This window comes from Petaurus breviceps, unplaced genomic scaffold (assembly GCF_028583685.1).
Source record: "Petaurus breviceps papuanus isolate PSGF00001 unplaced genomic scaffold, PetGlider_PUasm1.0 173, whole genome shotgun sequence".
In the NCBI taxonomy this organism is placed as follows: Eukaryota; Metazoa; Chordata; class Mammalia; order Diprotodontia; family Petauridae; genus Petaurus; species Petaurus breviceps.
In genome coordinates this window covers 3,231,484-3,251,592 of record NW_027185759.1, presented here as the reverse complement: position 1 = coordinate 3,251,592, position 20,109 = coordinate 3,231,484, and the positions used below count along the sequence as shown (strand labels likewise).

The following is a 20,109-nucleotide window of genomic DNA, read 5'->3' as shown; positions in this document are numbered from 1 at the left end:
GCAAGAACTATGTCAGGGTTTTTTTGTGAAATCATTAGAGCAGAGTTTTCAAATGTAGCTGCATTCTGCGCACCTTCTAATACAGTTTCTTTGCCCTTGTTTTGTGTCCTAGAGCCTGTCACCAGCCAGTGTGGGAAAGCCTTCTCAGAATAATGTTTATAAATGCATGAAAGTCATAGAATTTCAGCAGAAGCCAATTCTACCGAAATAGTTACATAAATATTTGTAGACACAGGCACAGAAACATACATACATATATATTTAAAGCAAGATCACAGACTACAGGTTAAGAGCTCTTGACCTAATGGATTCATCATTCTATGTGCTTTACAGCAGTATCGTGGTTTGTTTGTTTTTTTATCACTAAAGGTTTGCTATAGTCAATCAGTTATGAATGTGGCCATAGAGAGGTTGGTGCTTAGGGGCTTAAGTCCTGCCTTTGGGACCTATCCTCTTTGCACACCAATAATTCACTTACTGTAAACATTAGATGTTCTGACTAGCTCATATCTACTGTCTTCTCAGCTCTGAAGTCCCATGGTTTTCCCAAAAGAGGTCAGGTCCGCCTGACCATTCACATATGGGTAAGCTTTTGCATGCCTGACCTATTTCCCAAGTGGACCATGATGATCACTAGAATTCAGCAATTCTCATAGAAAGTTCCTATGATAAAGTCAAGGCATAGTAAAAGGTGTGTGTGTGCATGCGTGTGTGTATGTGTGTGTGTGTGTGCTGTGCGTGTGTTTCAGGGAAGCTGTAGGGGCTCACAGGACTTACCTTTCAGTCTGCTGAAACCCAGGTGAGGAGAGGGCCCTGAACTCTAAAAGAAGCTCATTTGAGTGCAGATACTCACAGTTGGTATAGACAGGTTTCCGGAATGGCTTCCCCTTTGAGAAAATGAAGGCCACAATGATGCAGTTGAAGGTGGTAATGGGCCACAGGGTGGTACTCTCAAAACTCAGGATGGAATTCGGAGTCAAAGTCCCATTCCCCATCGTCAAGTTGCTGTCTATACTGGCGTTGGAGAAGGAATCACTTCGGTTGGCCAGGAAGCACCGACTGAAAAAGAAGCACTAGCATTTAGGGGGTTTTCTTTCTCCTCTTACCTGACTGGGGGGTGGGAGTAAGAACACGAGGAACCTTCTTGGGTGCTGAGGCTGAGTCAGTCACAAAGTCAGTAAATGCCCCTGCATGGTGCTAAGCAGTGGAGACCCGGTGCTAAGAGGCTCAGAAAGGCTCGGTACCGGACCCATCCTCCCACAGCTGGTGAGGAGGGCAGGACAGCTCCGACTGCGCGATCGCTGACGCTTCACCAAAATACAGCTCCCCGGGAATCCGGGTCTCAGCGCAAAATTCCGACAAAGCCTAGTAGTTCGGGATCTTTGTCCAGCACCTGCTAACCGTGCAGGGACGTCCTTGGTGCCGTGCCTGACTGATCATCAGCCCGCATCTTCAATCAACAATCAACAAGCATTTATTAACCGCTTACCTGGTGCCAGGGACAGTCCTAGGCACGGGAGAGAAAGCAACCCCTGTCCTCAAGGAGCGTCTATGTTATTGGGAGAGACAACATGGACACACATGTGTATGTGCCAAATTAGTAAGTAGAAATGCACGTAAAATAACACCAGAATTGGATTGATCTTGGTGTGGTATAAATGTGTACGGTCCTTCCCTTCCGCGTTAGAATGGAAGCGCCTTGAAGGCAGGGAGAGATCCCGTCTTTGTCCTTGTGCTTTGTCCAAGGGCTAATGGAAACACATGAGGATGCCCTAGCAATGGGGCCAAGCAACGAGAGCAAAATGTGTGTTACCCGCAGAGTGTGGGGGGCGGAGGGCCGGGGGCAGAGCAGCAGATTTCTGCCGGGTTTACTCCTAGGCTACAGACAAGGCGGGATCATACACCTGTTTACCTGCCCCTCCCTCCATGTAAATCAAGGCACTGCAGACGGCAGCCTTTGTTGTCTGCTGTTCATCACTGTGTGGTGAGAGGCGCCGCGTTTGCACGGCTGCTGATAAAAGACAGTAACTGTCTGCTCCAAGGGACATTCTCCCATCATGGAGCTGCTTGTCTTCCCCAGCAATCCTGCGGAGACAAGACTTGGAAGGGGCTTTGTCCGAAATGTAAGGAAGGAGAGCGGGGAGGGCGCTGGCGGATTTCAGACAAGGCGCTAAGGGAGGAAGCTTTGGCTCTCCTCCGAACACCTAATGAAGCGGGGCCGGCTTTTGTCCTTATTCCACAAAGCTTCCTTGCTCGGAGAGGGCCTTCTCACTCTATGAGCAGGAAGAGAAGCCTCCCCTCCACTTCTTTGCGCTTTCCAGAGTATCACAGAGCTCCATCAAAGGCAGAAGCATCAAGCGTGACTAGTGCTCGAACCTGACACCACCTTCCCAAATGCAGGCTGATGGGGCCCGATTGGCCTGAAGACCATCCCACAGAACTTGGGAGCAGCCCTAGCCCAGCGGCACGGATGAGCCCTGGCCTGATCCTCCCGCAAGGAAGGGAGGAGGGCAAGGAAAGTTTGGCAGCGTGCAAGAATGACCAGCAGCTCGGAAAATCGCAAAGGAACTTGGTTACCATGGCAACTTAAAGACTGAGGAGAAACAAAAAGAACGAGAATTCAATGAGAAATAATGGACCTTGTAAGAAAAGGAAAATGGTCCCCCTGGGTCACAAAAGCTGGATTGTAATTGGCTGGACTTGTGTTTTCGCGTGTGTAGGGCGCCCCTAGTGGCCCGTCCCTCTAATGCAGGTCAGTGGCCAGAACCACTTAGCTGGGTCAGACAAGCAGCAGGTGTCGGAAGGGAGGGTCGCAGTGAGCCCGGCTTCACGGCTCACAGGCGGATTCTCTGTCCTCTAGAGCGCGCTGCTCCTCACTGTGCTGACTCTTGTGGGGGATCTCTACTCTGCTGCAGTATAATGTAGCATCGGGCCAGAGAGAAGCCCAGGAGGTGATGGACACTGTGCTGGGCCCTGGCCATGCCACCGCCTGGCGCGTGTACAGCGCCACGTTAGGACAGCTCAGTGAGGTGTGACACACGAGATCATGGGAATAACATACAGTCCACATTTCTGGAGCGGCTGCAAGGTTTGGAAAAGGCCTGACAAATAACATCTCATCTGGCCAAGGCGGGTGCTAGTATTGTCCCCATGTCACAGATGAGGACACTGAGGGAGATAGAGGTTAAAAGACTTGCCCAGCTAGTCTCTGACACAAGATTCAAACTCAGGGCTTCCTGCCTCCAAGTCCAAAGCTAGCCCTTGCTGCCTCAGTAGGCTATCCAGCAAAATGTGGTTCATGGGCACTTGGGGAACCTTTCAGGGTCTCTGGGGGTCAAAACTATTTTAATAATAATTATAATAGTATGCTTTAAATTCTAATACAATAAAATAGCTATAACCCATATTATCAAAAGCACTTTGGTGGTGGTAGAGGTTGTAATGTTAATGGGATATAAGTTCTTCCACCCATTAAGTTCCCTTCCGCTTGCTTAGGGGAGGCTTGTTTTTCAGGAAGGTTTTCACACCTTTCATTACTTGGTAATTAGGCAATGAGTCACCGAGAGTTGTGATGCCCTCACCCTAAAAACGTGTATATATATTCTGAGGTTAGCATTCTGCTTTGGGGCTCACTCATTGGAAAAGTGTTCCTGTGATTTGACCAGATGAGACTCTGGGCCGCCGTTAAGGAGTCACCCGGCTTTGAAAAAACCCAGATGACGGTGCTTCTTTCTCTGGTAACTATGTCTGTGTTACCTTGGTCAGACAGATCTGTCTGTTGATCTGTGCTAATTTCTCAGACGGTTAGAAGCCCTTTCTGTTGGTCTTTATTTTTCTGCTTGCATTTTCTCTGAAGTTCAGGATGCTGATTTTTCCTCTGAACTAATGAATGTAATTAAAAAAGAATGTTGACCCTTTAAATAGCAATCTTACCTAGTAAAGCAGATCTGAGAACATGTGCTAGCAGCTATTCTGGGGATGCCACTGTGGTTGCTGCTACAGAGGTATCCATCCTAAGTTTAAAGAGGGTTCTGAGATCTAAAAGTTTGAGAGCCACTAATACACATGGGATGGGATGGGATGGGATGGGATGGGATGGGGTGGGATGGGATGGGATGGAGGGGGATAGCACCATATACATGGTACAGGGCAGAAGTGGGACAAAGTAGAATGTCATGTAGTATTATGCTGGGTCGGAGAGCATAGTACGGTGTGCGGACTACAGCATCATGCAATGGAGTATACAGGATGGTCGGGCATTATTCTAGTATTATATATCACAGCACATTATTATATTACCATGTTTTACAGTATTGTAGCACACTATATACAGTACAGCATAGCACAGTATTATACTATTTTATATAATATGTATTATTTTAAGATGTAAATAAGCTTAAGTCATATGTAGAGTAGCTTTTCTTGATAGGGAAGGTTGTTAAATACAGAAACAGGAGTCTGGAGGGTTGATAATTGGGGGAAGGGATACTGCAGAAGGGGGCAGCTAGGCAGTGCCAAGCCTGAAGTCAGGGAGACTAATCTTCCTGAGTTTAAATCTGATCTCAGACTCTTAATAGCCGTGTGACCCTGGGCAAGTCACTTCACTCTGTTTGCCTCAGTTTCCTCGTCTGTAAAATAGCTGAATAAGGACATGGCAAACTCCTATCTTTACCAAGAAAACACCAAAGGGGTCATGAAGAGTCAGACACTACCAAAAATCGCTGAAAATGCTGTAGAAGTTTTTTCTGTGAGGTCTTTGATAATGAGGCAGAGTCTCATCTTTCTAATATAATTGAGGGCTACATCTACATGACATGAGAGTCCAGATTCTTGATGGAATCTTACATTTTTGTGCATGTCCTTTGCCTGCCAGCTTCCCTTAGATTGATGCCCCCACCTTACCTGTACCGTTGTACCTCACAGTACCAAGGCTGCTGCTTCACAAAGAGGAAAGCCCAGATCTGCGTGATGCCCGAAAAACAGGTGTTCAGAAAGACAGAGAGCAACAGAGGGGGCGAGATGAGCTGTCCGGCAGGGCGGTATGGAGCCAGCTTTGGGTATGCGTGAGTGGAGCTCACTGAAAAAAAAGGCAGAGTTATTCCTGGTTTACATGTTCACACTGTGAGGTCTCCACCCAGAGAGAGTTTGTTTTCATCTCTATAAGCATCTAAACCCAGAGCTATCCTCTGGGGTCTCAGGCCTGATGTAGAAATAAGGAAGAAAGGCTTAAAAATTGCACCAGGATTAAATAGGAAGCTGTATGGCCCCAGGCAAAAGTATGAAGTGCACCTTGGAGATGTCCCAGTGAGGCGGACACTTGGAACAGCAGCATTTTCTGTACCACTGCCTGGGGACAACATCTTAGAAGAGATAACTGAGGGAAAGCTTCATTCTGAGCGAAGTCTAACTTACATGGGGTCCCCCTTGACTGTCTTCTGGACCTACGTGCATCTTGGATGCCCTTAGAGTATATGTGTACATGTGTCTGTGTAAATGCATCTAGGATATCGTATATGGAAACACATCATTGCTAAGTACGTTTTAAACAATCAGTCATCATCCTGTGAAACCGTGTGGCAGAGAGAATAAAGAATCAGCCTTAGAGTCAAGACGATCTGGGTTCAAATTCAACTGTTAAGGAAAATTGTCTGGGTCAATTTGGGCAAATCGCTTACCCCAAGTAATCCCTAAGTATCCCTAAGTAACTAAGACTTCAAATGGAAATAAATTGCTCATCTGTGTTGGTAGCTGGAGTTTTTTCACCCAGATTTTTCTACACTGCTGAAATTAGCCAAAACTGAAATAAACAGACCAATATTTTCCATTATGTCAAGAATGGAAGCCTGGGGTCTTGAGGGTGTCATAAATAGGGCCCAAACTTGGGTCAATTCTCCATGAAGCTAGAAAGATCCTGTTTGAATTTGCAGGCTCAGATGTGGATCCTGTGGCAATGGTTTCAGCATCAACCTACGTTCAGCCAGCAATGCTCCTCATCATAAGCTTGGCCAGTGGAGAAGGATCATTTTTATGGGGTCATTACGTTACAAAAACTGTCAACACAAGTCCAAGGAGGCTGGTATCTACATCTCTGATGGGAGCACAAATGCCAAAGGCATTAGAGGGCCAAGGTGCTGAGATCAAGAAAGGACCTTAGAGCTCTCTCATTTGACAAAGGGGTAAATTGAGGTTCAGACATGTGAAATACATTGCTTTCAGCAGTAAGTATCAGAGCCAGGATTCCAACCCAGATCTTCAAGCTTCCAGACCAGCTCACTCTCCATGAAATCTGGCAGCTCCAGAATGAACTCAGAATGTGGAGTTTGGGTCATTGGGGGATAGATCCGGAAGGAAGTTTGAAAAGCCTCGACTCTGACAATGTGTCTGAGATGCCCAGCGCAGCGGCAGAGGATCCAGTCTGCTGGATGGTGGAGCTCATTGATCAAAGTTTTCTTCTTCTTTTCCCCAACAACATTCCCAAAGTCTCCTCTGGTCCATAACCACAACAGTGTTCTCTGTAGTTGGTGCTTAATAAGCATTTATTTGAATTCACTTGCATTGTATATAGTTGACATTGAGCCTTCAAAGCTGCTCCTAAATTGGGAGCTGGAAGGAGTCTTAGCTGAGATCTAAATCCTCCTCTTTGACAGTGGAAGATGTTTGTATTGCTTCCTTCTCAGTGTTCCGAACTTATCCTAATGGCCAGGAACCAGGCATGACTTTTCAAATGCTAGAAGTGCAGAGGCCAGCACATTTTGGAGAGCAGTTACTTGCCCACACTCAGGGCATGTCTTTGAATGATTGAGGTTTTCCTAACACAGTGACTGTCCTTAGAGGAATCCCTGGAAGCCAGTATTTCACTAGTCCCTTCCCGTGGCTCCCCAATAACCTATATCACTGTCTTCCCACTTATTAGCTGAATGACTCTGGGAACATCAAACCCCCTTGGTCTCAATTCCCTCCTCTTTAAAATGAAGCCATTGAAGCATATGGCCTGTGAGATTCCTTCTAGCTCTGGAGCCAAGATGGGAGGACCATTTCCTTATTGGGCATTAAAAGACATAGAAATTTGCAGGCTGGAAACACTGGTGATAGCCATTTTTCTTTTAATCATACTCTCTCAGGAGTGGGAAGTCTCTGGTGTTTTCCTTTAGCACAGACAGTAAACATTGGGCTGCCCTTTATGTAGGAAATGAGGAAATGATAGAAATGACCCCCTCTGGGCCTCCTCCTCCCACCCAGCCTCCATTGAGACTGGACCTTGAAGTGATGTCTAGCCAAGGACAGGCCAGGCTAGTGGTGATAGGGTCAAGAGGATCAGATGGTCCACATGTGGACATCAATCCAGGACCCCAGGATCACAGAGCTAAAGCCAGAAGTGCTCTTTATCCTAAAGAGATCATACAAGTGGGAGGGGGACCCAAATGTACAAAAATATTAATAGCAGCTCTTTTTGTGGTGGCAAAGAATTGGAAATCAAGGGGATGCCCATCAATTGAGGAATGGCTGAACTAGTTGTGGTATATGAATGTAATGGAATACCCTTGTGCCATAAGAAATGAAGAGCAGACGGACTTCATAATGACCTGGAGGGATTTAAATAACCTGATGCCGAGTGAGGAGAGCTTTGTAGTGCTTTGTACACAATTACAGACACATCGTATCTGTGATGATTGACTTGGATAGACTGGGCTCCTCTCAGCAACGCAAGGCTGTAAGACAGCTCCAAAGGACTCATGATGGAGAGGGCTGTCCACATCCAGAGAGAGAACTGCAGAATCTGGATGCAGACTGAAGCAAGCCATTTGCTCTCTGTCTTCTGTTTTATTTTTTGTTCCTTCTTTCTCATCGTTCACTCCATTGGTTATAATCCTTCTTTGCAGCATGACTAATGTTTAATGTGAAGGTATTTGTAGAACCTATATCGGATTGCATACCACCATGGAGGGGAGGGAGAGAAAATTTGGAACTCAAGGGACTGTGCAACTGAATGTTGTAAACTAAAAGTAAATAAATTAATTAATTAAACTTTAAAAAATAAAGAGACATTTAGAAGACTTTAAAAAATAGAACTAATTTTCTAGGTCACTAAATCCCACCCTTCTATTGACACATGAGGAAAAACCGATCTGCCCAGGGCCCTTTAGCTAGTAAGGGTCAGCTGCAGGGCTGGACCTCAGCTCTCCTAGACTCCAGGTCCAGGATTCTGCCCACCAAAATGTGCTGCCTCTCTAAGGAGCTCAGCTTTAACAGAATCATAGGCCCAAAGAGCTGGAAGGGACCAGAGGTATCAGGTCATAGGCTTAGAGCTGCAGGAGACCTTCAAGGTTATGTCATCAACCTTTCATTTTACAAGTGAAAACCAAAACCAAAACCCTGAAACCCAGAGAGATAAGCGGAGCTTACCAGGGTAACACAGTTTCTAAGCAGCAGAGTCGCATCCAAACCCAAGTCCACTCTGCCATGTTGTCTGACTCCTCATACAGTCTGACCCCAGACAGGGAAAGGCTGTGTGCCAGATCCCATTGCTAGTAGCTATCAGAGTGGAACTAGGACTCAGGCCTCCCCAATCTCCTTCCAGTCACCTTCCTCCCCCTCTGGCTCCTGCCTGGTCTGACCACTGGGCTCCTATAGGTGGTCTGCAGAATGAGGTAAAAGAGCGGAGAACAGGAAAGGATGGCGGCAGGTGGAGAAGGCTTTCTCTGCTTTCTACATTGGTGTTATTTTGGCTTTTTCATTTTACCGCCTCTGGTCAGAGAAACATCGTGCAGACCCCCTTTGGATAGCCAGCACCCACCGTGACATCTGGAGTCCTGGTAATAATAGTGCTGTGTATTGGAAAGAAACTTTCCTGGATTATGAGCAGAGACTTCCATCTCGTAAACCCAGATGGACAGTACCCAGTCCCTCTGGGATAGCAGGACAGTTCAACTTTGAGTTCTTAAAATAAAGGCTGATGTCAGCCTCTTGTGCTGTAAGATGCTGTGTGAAAGCCTCCAGGGCACTCGGGCCTTGTGTTGTCCAGTGATGGATTTCTTACTTGTCTTTACATTAATGGGCAAAGAAAGCCTGGCCCAAAGAGAAAACCTGTTCTCTGTTCTTTGTTGGGACAATCACTTCTCTTCCTTACTAAAAAACGATATCAAAACCCAGGAAAAAAATGGCATTAGAAAAACTGCAAGAGAGCCAATGATCCTGTATACCATAGGCCATGTCCCTGTTGCCCAACGTCCCCCAAAGCATGGGTTAGATCCCATGAGCCCCACCCCCTCATTTCTGGGCCTCATGAGATTCTGGTGTGATGTCCAAATGGGTCAACACCTGACAACTTAGGTGTGTTCCTAGGTTGAACAGACCCTTTTGTTGTCTTTCTAAATCAGTAGCCAGTCAGAAGGACGTATACAAAGGATCCCACCTGAGTCTGCCTGAGAGTCATTGAAGGCCGAAAAAGCTGGTACCAGACATGTTGGTACATGGCAGTTCTATCTTTTTTTTTTCCATCCAAAATTGATAGAACAGGTTTTCTATGATGAAGGGTTCTCTCAGAGTCCTCATTTGCACAGTTTTCTAATCTGGATTTGATCCCTCCTCCCACTTACAGAGAAGGCTGAAAGGCCAATGGGCAGGAGACTTCCCACCTCCCTCCTTCCCCACCCCCTGCCCCACCTCAGCTTCATTAAGGGACTTACTGGTTAGACAAACCATCAGGGTGATGGCCACATCCTGCATGAGGTACTGGTAGTTCCCAAAAAGTTGCAACTGCTAAAAGAGAAAAAGGAAAATATACAGTTATGCATGGTGGGGCTGAGGGAGGCGGAGTGCTAGTGGCAGCCTGATGGGGCGTGGACCTTGGACAAGATCCACGCAAGATGGGCTGGGATTGGTGAGGTGGGAAAAAGATGCCCAAAATGTCACCAGAGACCTCACAGGTCAGCTGGCCTGTGCCTGGGTGTGGGGAAATGCTTGTCCACTTGGGGCTGGGGGGGTGGCATAATTAATGACCTTCAATATTTCTGTGTGTGTGTGTGTGTGTGTATGGCTGGAGAAGTGAGCAGGCTCCCAAGAAATATAAACCACCTTCTTTCCTTTCTTCTCTCTCTTGAGAAGCCCTGGGTACAAAGTTCTCCCTAACCCTTCCCCTGCATGTACCTGCCTTGGTGATCAAAGCCCAGCAGAGGCTGGGTCCCCAAACCTCTGCTCCTCCCCCCATCACTCTTCTGGTCACCCAACAAGATTATTCATCATCTGACCAGAGACAGAAAAATTCCTGCCATGGCGCCACTCTCTCAGGCTGAGGATGATGGGGGTCATTGCGGCGCGCATTTTGTCTGAGTGATTTTCCTCAGGGTGAGCCTACTCCAAGACAATTCTGATCTCAGGGAGGCCATAAGAGCAAGTTTAGGCTCCAACAGAGAGCTGAGGCTTGGGAAAGCTGCTCTGTAATCCCACAGACTTCCAAGGGCAGACCCCAAGGCTGCTTTCTTCTCTCTGTCATCTCCTCCTCTTCCTTCATAATGTCCCAGGTGATACTGACCTCTGCCTCCAAGGCTGCATTTCACCAAACCTGGCCCAATCTGGCAAGCATTTATGAAGCACCTACTCTATGTCAGGGACGGTTCTAGAAGCTTGAAATACAGAGACCAAAACGGAGCGGACCCTGACCTGGACCTGGAGCCAGGAAAGCCTGAGTTCCCATCCTGCCTCAGACCCTCAGCAGCCGTGGCCTTGGGCAAATCCCTCCCCTCCAGATGCTCAGATTCCTTGTTTGTAAGTGAGGCTAATGATAGCCCCTCCTGCACAGACTTGTCATGAGTCAGACCACAGGTACAGAGCCCATGTCAAACAAGAAAGGGCTATGGAAACAGACGCTACATCTTCGTGTTATTTTGGTGATAAATGAGTGAGCACAGAACCACTGTGGGAAGAAGGACCAGTAGCAGCTGTAGGGACCAGAGTGCTCTGGGTCAGCCTTCACATTGTACATGAGGACAAAGTGACTCAGAGAGGCCCTGGCCTCCAGCTGTTTGTCCAAGGTTCCAGCATCCCCCGAAGAGCTGAATTTACTTCTCTGTTTTGGGGTCTCCAGGAGAGATTGTATCAGCTTCACCCAGAAACATTTGGCTGACACTACCTATAGCCCCCCTGTTCATATGAAATGTCAGCAAAGGTGTATCTGTGTCAGTGGATACACACACACACACACACACACACGTGTTTGGACCAGACATGAGATTGTGTTAATATAGGAAACTCCTGAATGTGATCTAGTGTGATCTAATGTGAGCGAGTGGATAAAGGACCAGCCTTGGAGTGAGGGGGTCCTAGCTTCTAGCTCTACCTCTGAAACATTCTAGTTGTGGGATCCTGGGAAAGCTGAGGGCTTTCTCAGTGTCTAAGAATATAGGATGGAAAGAATATAATTCAGAAAAGGTTCTGCTCTGGATTGGTAGACAGTGTGCATTTTTAAGGCAATGCACATGATGTAAGAAGTGTTTAGAAGAAATGGTTTTTGACTCATACCCAGTAAAGCAGAGATGTACCGATGAACTGAATTATTCCATACATGGTTAGGTATTTAAACACTCCAAAGGAAGAAACCAAAGCCGCTCTTCCTTCCCTATTCATGAAGAAAAAGAAAAAAATAATTACATATAGTTAATGTCTTCTCCCAGGGTCATTTTTAATTTTTATAGAATCAGGATAAAACTTTTAGTAACTTGGTGGTCTGATACTGAAATGTCTCAATGTCCATGTCCAACCAAACATTACCTTTTTAACAGAATTTTGCTGTTTTCCATCTCCCATCTACAGATCTTTGCACTGGTTGTCCCTGATGCCTAGTGTACACTCCCTTGTTACATCCACTTTGCAGAGTCATTCTCTTCTGCTCTGCTGCCAGCGTCCACATGAAGCCTTCCTAATCCCCCCTCAGGGCTGGTGCCCTCTCTCCCAAATTACCTTACAATTACACCTTTGTGTGTGATACCCATGAGTTAAGATATGAAAGTGAGATCTCTTTCCTCCTATTTTGTCTACATTTGTAGACCCTTCCCTTTGGCTCCTCATGCTTTACCCTCAATTGTACTTTGTACCTGTCAAGACCCTGAATTCAATGTAAGCTTCTTGAGGGCAGCTAGAGCTGGAGACAGGCAAATCTGAGTTCAAATCATGGCTCAGATATTCAGTTGCTGGGTGACCTTGGACAAGTCACTTGGTCTCTGTGAGCCTCATTTTCCTCATCTGTAAAATGGGGGATTGGTTTCAGTGGCCTCCAAAGTCCCTCCTCTATGATCCCATAACCATGTCATTTTTTCTCATCTCCCCACTGCCTAGCACATCAGTGACTTGATAAATGTTTGGGGTGGAGGGCATCCTTTCTGACCTAGCCTGCAAGCTCCCTGTAAGGATCAAGAGCACAAGCTCTGTCCTCACCCTCCATAACTCCGAGCTCTGGGCTTTTTACACAACAGATGTCAAGGAATCGTTTGTTGGACAAATAAGCAACAAGTTTCATCATTTCCTTGGCCGTGTGAGGTTACACAATGGAATTCAACAAGCACTTACAGACTCCCTGACCCATGGCAGGTTTTGTGCCCAGTGCTGGGTGTATGAGGACAAAAAGGAGGCAAGTCTTTGTCCTCAAAGAGCATACATACTGCCTTACATTTTCAGATGGAGATAGGAAATCGCCTCCCTCAGTCATCCGCTTAACAGATCGTGAATCAAAAGCTTAAGGATTACGGATTCTAGTCCCTTCCTTTTACACATGAGGAAACTGAGGCTTGCCCAAGGTCACAGGGCCAGAAGCAGGATTTAACTCAGGTTCTCTCATTCTGAGGCACCGTTGCTACCCAAATTAATTCTAAATGGCTTTTGGATCATTTCTGTTTACAGACTGTCTGCACTCCAGCTTTCCTTGTGAATAGAGAGTCCCCTTTTGGCAGATTGAGTCATTCACTCACCAAATGTTTATTGAGTATCTGCTAAGGGGTTAAAGAATCCTGTTTGGTCATGGCCAGCGGAGGGGAGGGAGGAACACAGAGGACTTCTGTACAACTGTGGTCCTTCTACAAATGAACTGCAACAACTGAACCATCTAACAAAGGACCCTGCAGACCCCCAGATCTTAAATGTCACCTCCTCAGTCCCCTGGAGCATATGCACTGGGAACAAGCACACCTCAGAGGGAGGAGAATGAAGCCACAGCAAGAAGTGTGTCTTGAGCACTGACTCTGGCAGGCACAGAGTTTTAAGCACTGGAGGTAAAGGCAGAAGGGGCCAAGCAGACTGGGAACACAGTTTGCCTTTTTTTTTTAAATGAATCTCTGAAATGTAAATGGAATAATCCACCACGCTGATGGTCAGTGGCCTGATCCTGAGTGTACTTTACACCCTCCCAAATATTTTATAAAAGATGGTTGAATTTGCCCAGTTTATAAATAGTGTCTAGGGTAAGGGAAGAGAGGACAATTCAAGTCAAAACATTGATCTGAACCAAGCAAGAAGAAAATTTAATTGGGATGAATGTAGTTCTACTCTTGGATTTGAAAAAAATCAATATAAGTACAAGTTAGAGGAATGAACGGATGGATGGATGGATGGATGGATGGATGGATGGATGGATGGATGGATGAATGGATGGATGATGGATGGATGGATGATGGATGGATGGATGGATAGATGGATGGATGGATGATGGATGGATGCACATTTACCTACACTTATTCCCAGGGTCTGATCACCTGTCCTAAATGCCCAGGGTAGACATACTGTAACTGCAAACTGCTCCTAAGATTACAAGGTTCATTTTCCTCTATGAGTGCTGCATAAAGTTATTTATCTTCCGTTTTCACTATACCTCAAATCTTTCTAAAGTGAAGGACCCTGTGCCAGGTGGCCAGCTGGCACACCCTCAAATTAGGTGACTGACCTGATCAGGTGTGGCACACACTCTATGTTGGCTGTTTTTGAGGTGAAGGGGGAGGCCACAGAAGCCTCCTGCTCAGACAAGGAGATGCCAGCATGGGCCATTTTCAAAGCCTGAAATGAAAGCTATACGTTACACAAGCAAATCTAGCACACAGACACATTGCTGGTTATGAGGAAATCATGGCGCTATTCCCCAAAGTGGCCGCTAACTTATCCTGGCCATATTGCACGAAGCCCATCTGGGAATTGTGGTCACAGAGCATGGGCTAGAAGCTCTATCCAGGTAATTGATTCTCAAGCTGAAAGTGCTGAAAGGCCTTAGAGTATTCCCAACTAGAAGCAAGGTCCAGACTAATTACTGACTCTTCCCTGGCCAGCGACTACAGGACCCTTGGTTCATAATCCATGTTAACACTCCAGGGCCCTTTGAGGACAATCACCAAATACCAACATGGACTGGGCCTTCGAGGCTACCTTGTCTGGCTGTGTCAGGACCCATGTCTGTTCTACGATGTCCTCCAATGGATCCTTCACCCTCTATACTGAAGGACACAATAAGGGAGGTGTGATAGTAATGGCAATTAAAGATTCCCCTGTATTGGCTTGGTTTTCAAATTGATTGTGTTAAAACCCAGAGTTTGTTAATCCCACCTGTGGGATGGGCTTGTTGATGTGAAAAGAAAGTCCTGAACTGGGAGGAGCTGGTGAGGTAGATTTGGAGAGACAGAATTTGAGATTTGGAGAGAGGCAGAAGATCTTTTTGGAAGCAGCACCTCGTGGAGAGAGAGAGACTAAGAGAATTGCTGGTGGCCGCTTTGAATTGCCCTGGACTTTTGAGACCTGCCCCCTGAGCTGCCAAGGACTGAGGAGACATGGCTGTTTTGCTGGTACTTTGTCTGTCTGTTTTGATGTTATTTTGCCAGATTTGTCCACTGGTGAAAGACTGTCCTTTTGTTGAAGAAGTCCTGGAACCTGGCTGTTCGCTAAGAAGGCCTGCGACTGTCCTGCAGACAGAGAGTGAATACTGTCCACTGGTGAGGGACAGTACTGTTGTTGCAGGGGTCTGGAGACTGTCCTGCAGACAGAGTGAATACTGTCCACTGGTGAGGGACAGTGCTGTTGTTGCAGGGGTCTGGGAGCCTTTCTGTTGGTTCAGAAGCCCTGAAGAAGGATTTTCTTGTTGTATGTTTACAGAAATCCTGGGAGAGGGCTTTGCTAATGTGTTCAGGGGTTCTAGGACTCTTCTACAGACAGAGGATAAATTCATGAAGGGACTGGCAATGTATCTTGTGGCTTTGCTAAGCCTTGTCTCCCCAGGAACTAAGATTGCTGAGAACTTGCCTTGTGTCAAGATGAAGAAAAGACCTCCATTTGGGTATTAAGTGCTGTGTTTAAACTTGATGTAACTCTGGGGTAGATTCAATTGTGATCCAGGGGTGGGGAACTTTTGACCTTATGTTTGGAAACTAATCTCCATTTGAGAAGAGGGGCTTTGTGGTGGACTTAATTAAGGTATAGCCTAGGGGTGGAGAAGTATTTAGAACAGAGACTTTGTAATTGATTGAATGATTGGAAGATCCTGGGGTGGGGTAGTCCTTGGAGATTATTTAATCACACTTAGTAAATGCTGTATTTGGAATGATGTCATGTTTTGATCTTCTCTGTTCTTGGTTTGTCACTGAATAAAATAGAGAGCACCTATGCTGGTATTTTGAACCTGGGAAGTTGCCTTCTTTTGGCATCACATTACAGGAGGTCCCGCCAACCCTGAGGCAGCCCATTCTGCCCCCCTGGCTCAGTTATTAGGAAGCTGTCTTCATTAAAACCAGATGAAATCTGCTTTTGGCAACCCCCACCCTATGTCCTTTGGTCTGTGGTCCAGGGCCAAGGTGGATAAGTCACGTACACCTCATCTGCCAGAAAGGGACGGCTGAGGCAGTGGAAGAAGACTTGAGTCCCAACAAGATTATGATGGCATAGAACAAGGGCTGAATCAGGTGAAATGAAGCATAATAGGGACAAGAGGAAAACTTTGCACTTGGCCGCAAAAAGTCAGCTTGAGCGGAGGAGGCAGAGCCAGAGTCACGTAAAAAGGCCTGGGAGTCATCGGATTGCCAGCTGGACTGAGTCATGGAGTGATTCGGCCGCCATGATGAACTGATGCTGGCTTAGACTGAGGTAGGTAAAGGGAAGAACCAGCAGGTGGAGGGAGGGGTGGGGAATGGATGTCGCTCTGGCCACACTACATCCTGGGCTTAGCCTCAGCTCCACCATCACAGTTTAGAAATGTCATTGTTCAGCTACGGAGTCCAGAGGAGGGTGCCTCGGATGCCAGAGTGCTGAACATCATGCTGATGTGAGGACTGGGTGAAGAAAATGGGTCAGTTCAGTCCAGAGAAGACTCAGGAAGGCCATGATTGCTGTCTTCAAGGATCTGGAAGGCTGTTTCATGGGAGAAAGACTAGGGTGATCATTGGACAACAGGCTCCTGCAGAGGGAGCTGGAAGGGACCTCAGAAGGCATCATTGCCATAAAAGCAATGGACAAAGTGTAAAAGAGATAATTTTAAAGACAAGGTAGAATGTGTAATTGATAAGTAGGGTGCTAGACTCGAGGCCAAGAAATCCTGGGTGCAAATCCCACTTCCGACATTTACTGGCTCTGTGACACAGCCAGAAGAAGCCACTCCAGGGCTCTGATCCTATTCCCTCACCTGTAAAACTGGGATAACCACACCTGTAGCTGTTACTTCACAGGTTTGTTGGAAGGGTTGAGTGACAGTGTATGCAAAATGCTTTGCAATCCTTACAACATTATATCAATGTTGATTCTTATTCTCATGTGTGAGAAGCTTCTGACCAGTTTAAGTCATTTGTGCACAGACAATATCCTTTGACTTTTGATTTCAACACCAGGTGAACGATACTGAAAACTGTGAAGGAAGGATATCCTGAAGCGAATTGTCGGAGGAGAATGGCCAAGTGGATTTTGAAGGAATAATAATGATGGTGATGATGATGGTGGTGATGATGGTGGTGATGATGATGATGGTGAGAACAATAGCTGGTGTGTATGTAACTCAAGCAGAAGCTTTGAAGGGACAGTTAAAATCGGCCCGTACTCCCAATCCTTTCCCCTGCATTCACCCTTCTTCACACTGAGTCTTCTAGCTGTTGGGCCCTTGGGCAGGGGCTGCACGAGGCCTCTGTGAAACTGGCCGACTGGAGTATTTGGTCTCTAAGATAGTGACCCCCAAGATTTCTGGGAAGAAGCTCCCCTGTTTAACACTAAACATGTTGGACTGACACGTGGTAGGTTATCCTCTGAATGCCAAGAGAGGATCTCACATCCAGGGCTTTAAGGGACGTCAGTGGGTATCTAGTCCGAGCCCCTGACCAAGCAGAGGAGGAGGGGGATAAGTGAAGTCCCCAGGCCTTCTCACGCACTGAGCCTCAGAGATAGGACTTGTAATGACGGCTCCCTCCTCCACAGGAGATGCTCTTCCCCACTACACCCAGTGCTAAATTATCTAGAGACACTGAATCCAAGGTCACTCTGTCATCGTGCATTGTCTCCAGCTCAGAATCACTTCTAGGTCTGGGGAGGAATGGTATCGGATATCTGTGCCATTCATTTAGCTGATGGGAGGTCTCTTTACCAACTTGTTACCCAGTCATGCTGCAAGTTTTGGTGGAGCTAACTGAAGTTTACAAACAGCAACAAGTGCTACAGAAATGAATGCACAAGGGGTGGCTAGGTGGCACGGTGAATAGAGCACTGGCCTTGGAGTCAGAAGGACCTGGGTTCAAATCTGGCTTCAGACACTTAACACAAAAACTAGCTGTGTGACCTTGGGCAAGTCACTTAACCCCAATTGCCTCTCAAAAAAAAAAAGAAATTAATTCACGGACCCCTGGCAAGGACACCACAGCCCCTCCTGACCAGGGCTCTGGGGGATGCAAGGTGAGAACTGCTGCTCTTAGGCATTTTTGAGGGAAGACATCTAGGCTCCAAGTCAGGGCAGGGCTTTGGACTACAGCTCTGCCACTCGCCAGCCAGATGCCCTGGAACATCCCCCTCCTCTCTCGGTCTCTCTGTGGAAGGAGGGGTTGGATGAGGCAGCCTTGACAGCTCTTTCAGTAAGTTTGTCACGGCAGCAGGTGGGGGAAGGGGGCAGCAGGTCTGCTTGCCCAAACTCTGCTCTGTCTCTTGCCCAAACTCACATTTAATGTCAGAGCAGCAGAGAGATCCACGGCTGGCTGAGCGCAAAGGAGGGGTCAGAGCCCGGCCACCAGACCTTCCCAGCAGAGCTTTGGACACTGGACAACAGAAGAGGAATTTTACTCACCCCACAGTCGTTTGCTCCATCACCACACATGCCGACATAGTAACTGGAGGAAAAAGGACATGAAAACATTCATCGCTTTCCTTGAGTCATCTCCATCACCCTTGGCACACATGTCCCTGGCATGTCCAGGGGAAAAAAGGGCTATGGGACACAAGAGATCAGAGGACCTGGGTTATCTTACTCTGGCCCCAGGGACACCTCCAGAGACTTCCACAGGGCTCTAGACCTTGGAGGTCTCTGAGGTCGTCTAGCTCAAGCCCCTCATTGTACAGCAGAAGAATATTCAAGAGAGGCCCATTGAGTGACCTTTGACGCTGCTGGGACAAACACTTGGGAGAATCTGACAACCAGAGTTTCTCCAGCTCAGCCTCATGAAGCAAGTGCAGTCAGAGGGTTTGTTTGTTTGCTGACACTGTGATTTTCATGTGACACTTCGGTGACGAAAATTGTAGAAATAAGTAAGCAAATAGAACACCCTCCACACACATACACACACACACACAAACACACATACACACGCACACACATGCGTGAACACCTCTATGAGGCATCTAATGAACCACCATTGGAGTCCTTCATAGAGCCGCTCCGGGAGCACCAAGGCTGCAGGGAACTCACAGACACTGGGAGAGACAAGCAATGAATGGCATCACCCCTGCCAGGGATCCGCCATTACAGGAGAAACCAGAATGCAGAAATGCTGCAGTGTCCCCCTAGGATCTGGTTGTTAATTTCACCAATAAGATAGACAGACACCATGGCTTTGCTTTCTTTGTAACCCTAGTTCAGTGCTGAATGCCGCGTTTGGCACACAATAGACACTTGTGTGTTTGTTAAAGACAGTGGTGATGATGGCATTGATGATGAAGAAAGAAGAGGAAAAAGAGGAGGAAGAAGGAGGAGGAAGAGGAGGGAGTGGGAAGAAGAGGAGGAAGTAGGAGAACGAGGAGGAGGAGGAAGAGGAGGAAGAAGAGGAAGAGGAGGAAGAGGTGGGAGGAAGGCAAGAGGAGGGAGTGGGAAGAGGAGGAGGAAAAGAAGGAGAAGGAGGAGGAGGAGAGGGAAGATACCAGGTATAAATTCTTCTGCTTGACCTTTACACCTTCCCCCTCACCCCACATGCCTTCTTGATGGACCTCACACAAAACTATCTCCAGGCTCTGGGCTATGATCCCTGCTGGAAGCTTCTCTCTCCTCATTTCCACCTCTCAGCTACCCTGACTTCTTCCAAGCCCTCACTAACTCCCTGCTCCCCCAGGGGCACTTGCCTGATCCCCTCCATTCCTGCCCTCTGTGGCTCATCTCTGATTCATCCGCCTACATCTTGTCTGTACAGCTCCCTGCAGGTTGTCTCCCCATCAGACCGGGAGCACCTCAAGGGCAGGGACTAGCTTGTGCTTTCCTTTGTATCCTCAGGGTTTGGGGCTCATCCCAAGCCCTTATTGCCCTGATTTAAATGACACACATACCATCCCATTCCCTCTTCTCTCTCCCTTCAAGCTGGGATGTGACTTTTACCAGCAATCTTGGGAGACCAGAGAAAAACACTTCATTTGTGCCAAAGAACATACTTTAACTTACATGGACTGATGTTGAGTGAGGGGAGCAGAACCAGGAGAACACAGAACACAGTAACAGACACATTGTGTGATAACCAGCTTTGAGACTTAGCTTTGCTTAGCAATGCAAGGACCTAAGACAATTCCAAAGGACTCATGATGGAAAATGCTATTGACACTAGAGAAAGAACCAAGGAGTCTGGATGCAGAGCGAAGCAGACTGTTGGCCCTCTCTCCCTCTCTCTCTCTCTCTCTCTCTCTCTGTCTCTCTCTGTCTCT

General features: G+C 47.1%; 1 protein-coding gene across 1 annotated transcript in view; it reads right to left on the bottom strand.

Moving 5' to 3' along the window:
* The window catches only part of ATP13A5 (ATPase 13A5), a 118,978-nt gene that overhangs the window by 11,483 nt on the left and 87,386 nt on the right, over positions 1-20,109 (bottom strand). The window contains exons 22-27 of the mRNA XM_069083295.1: positions 18,275-18,317; positions 13,928-14,037; positions 11,518-11,614; positions 9,687-9,759; positions 4,903-5,077; positions 854-1,059 (exon numbers count right to left, since the gene is read on the bottom strand). Coding sequence (XP_068939396.1) covers positions 854-1,059; positions 4,903-5,077; positions 9,687-9,759; positions 11,518-11,614; positions 13,928-14,037; positions 18,275-18,317 — 704 coding nt within the window. The remainder of the gene's footprint in view (positions 1-853; positions 1,060-4,902; positions 5,078-9,686; positions 9,760-11,517; positions 11,615-13,927; positions 14,038-18,274; positions 18,318-20,109) is intronic.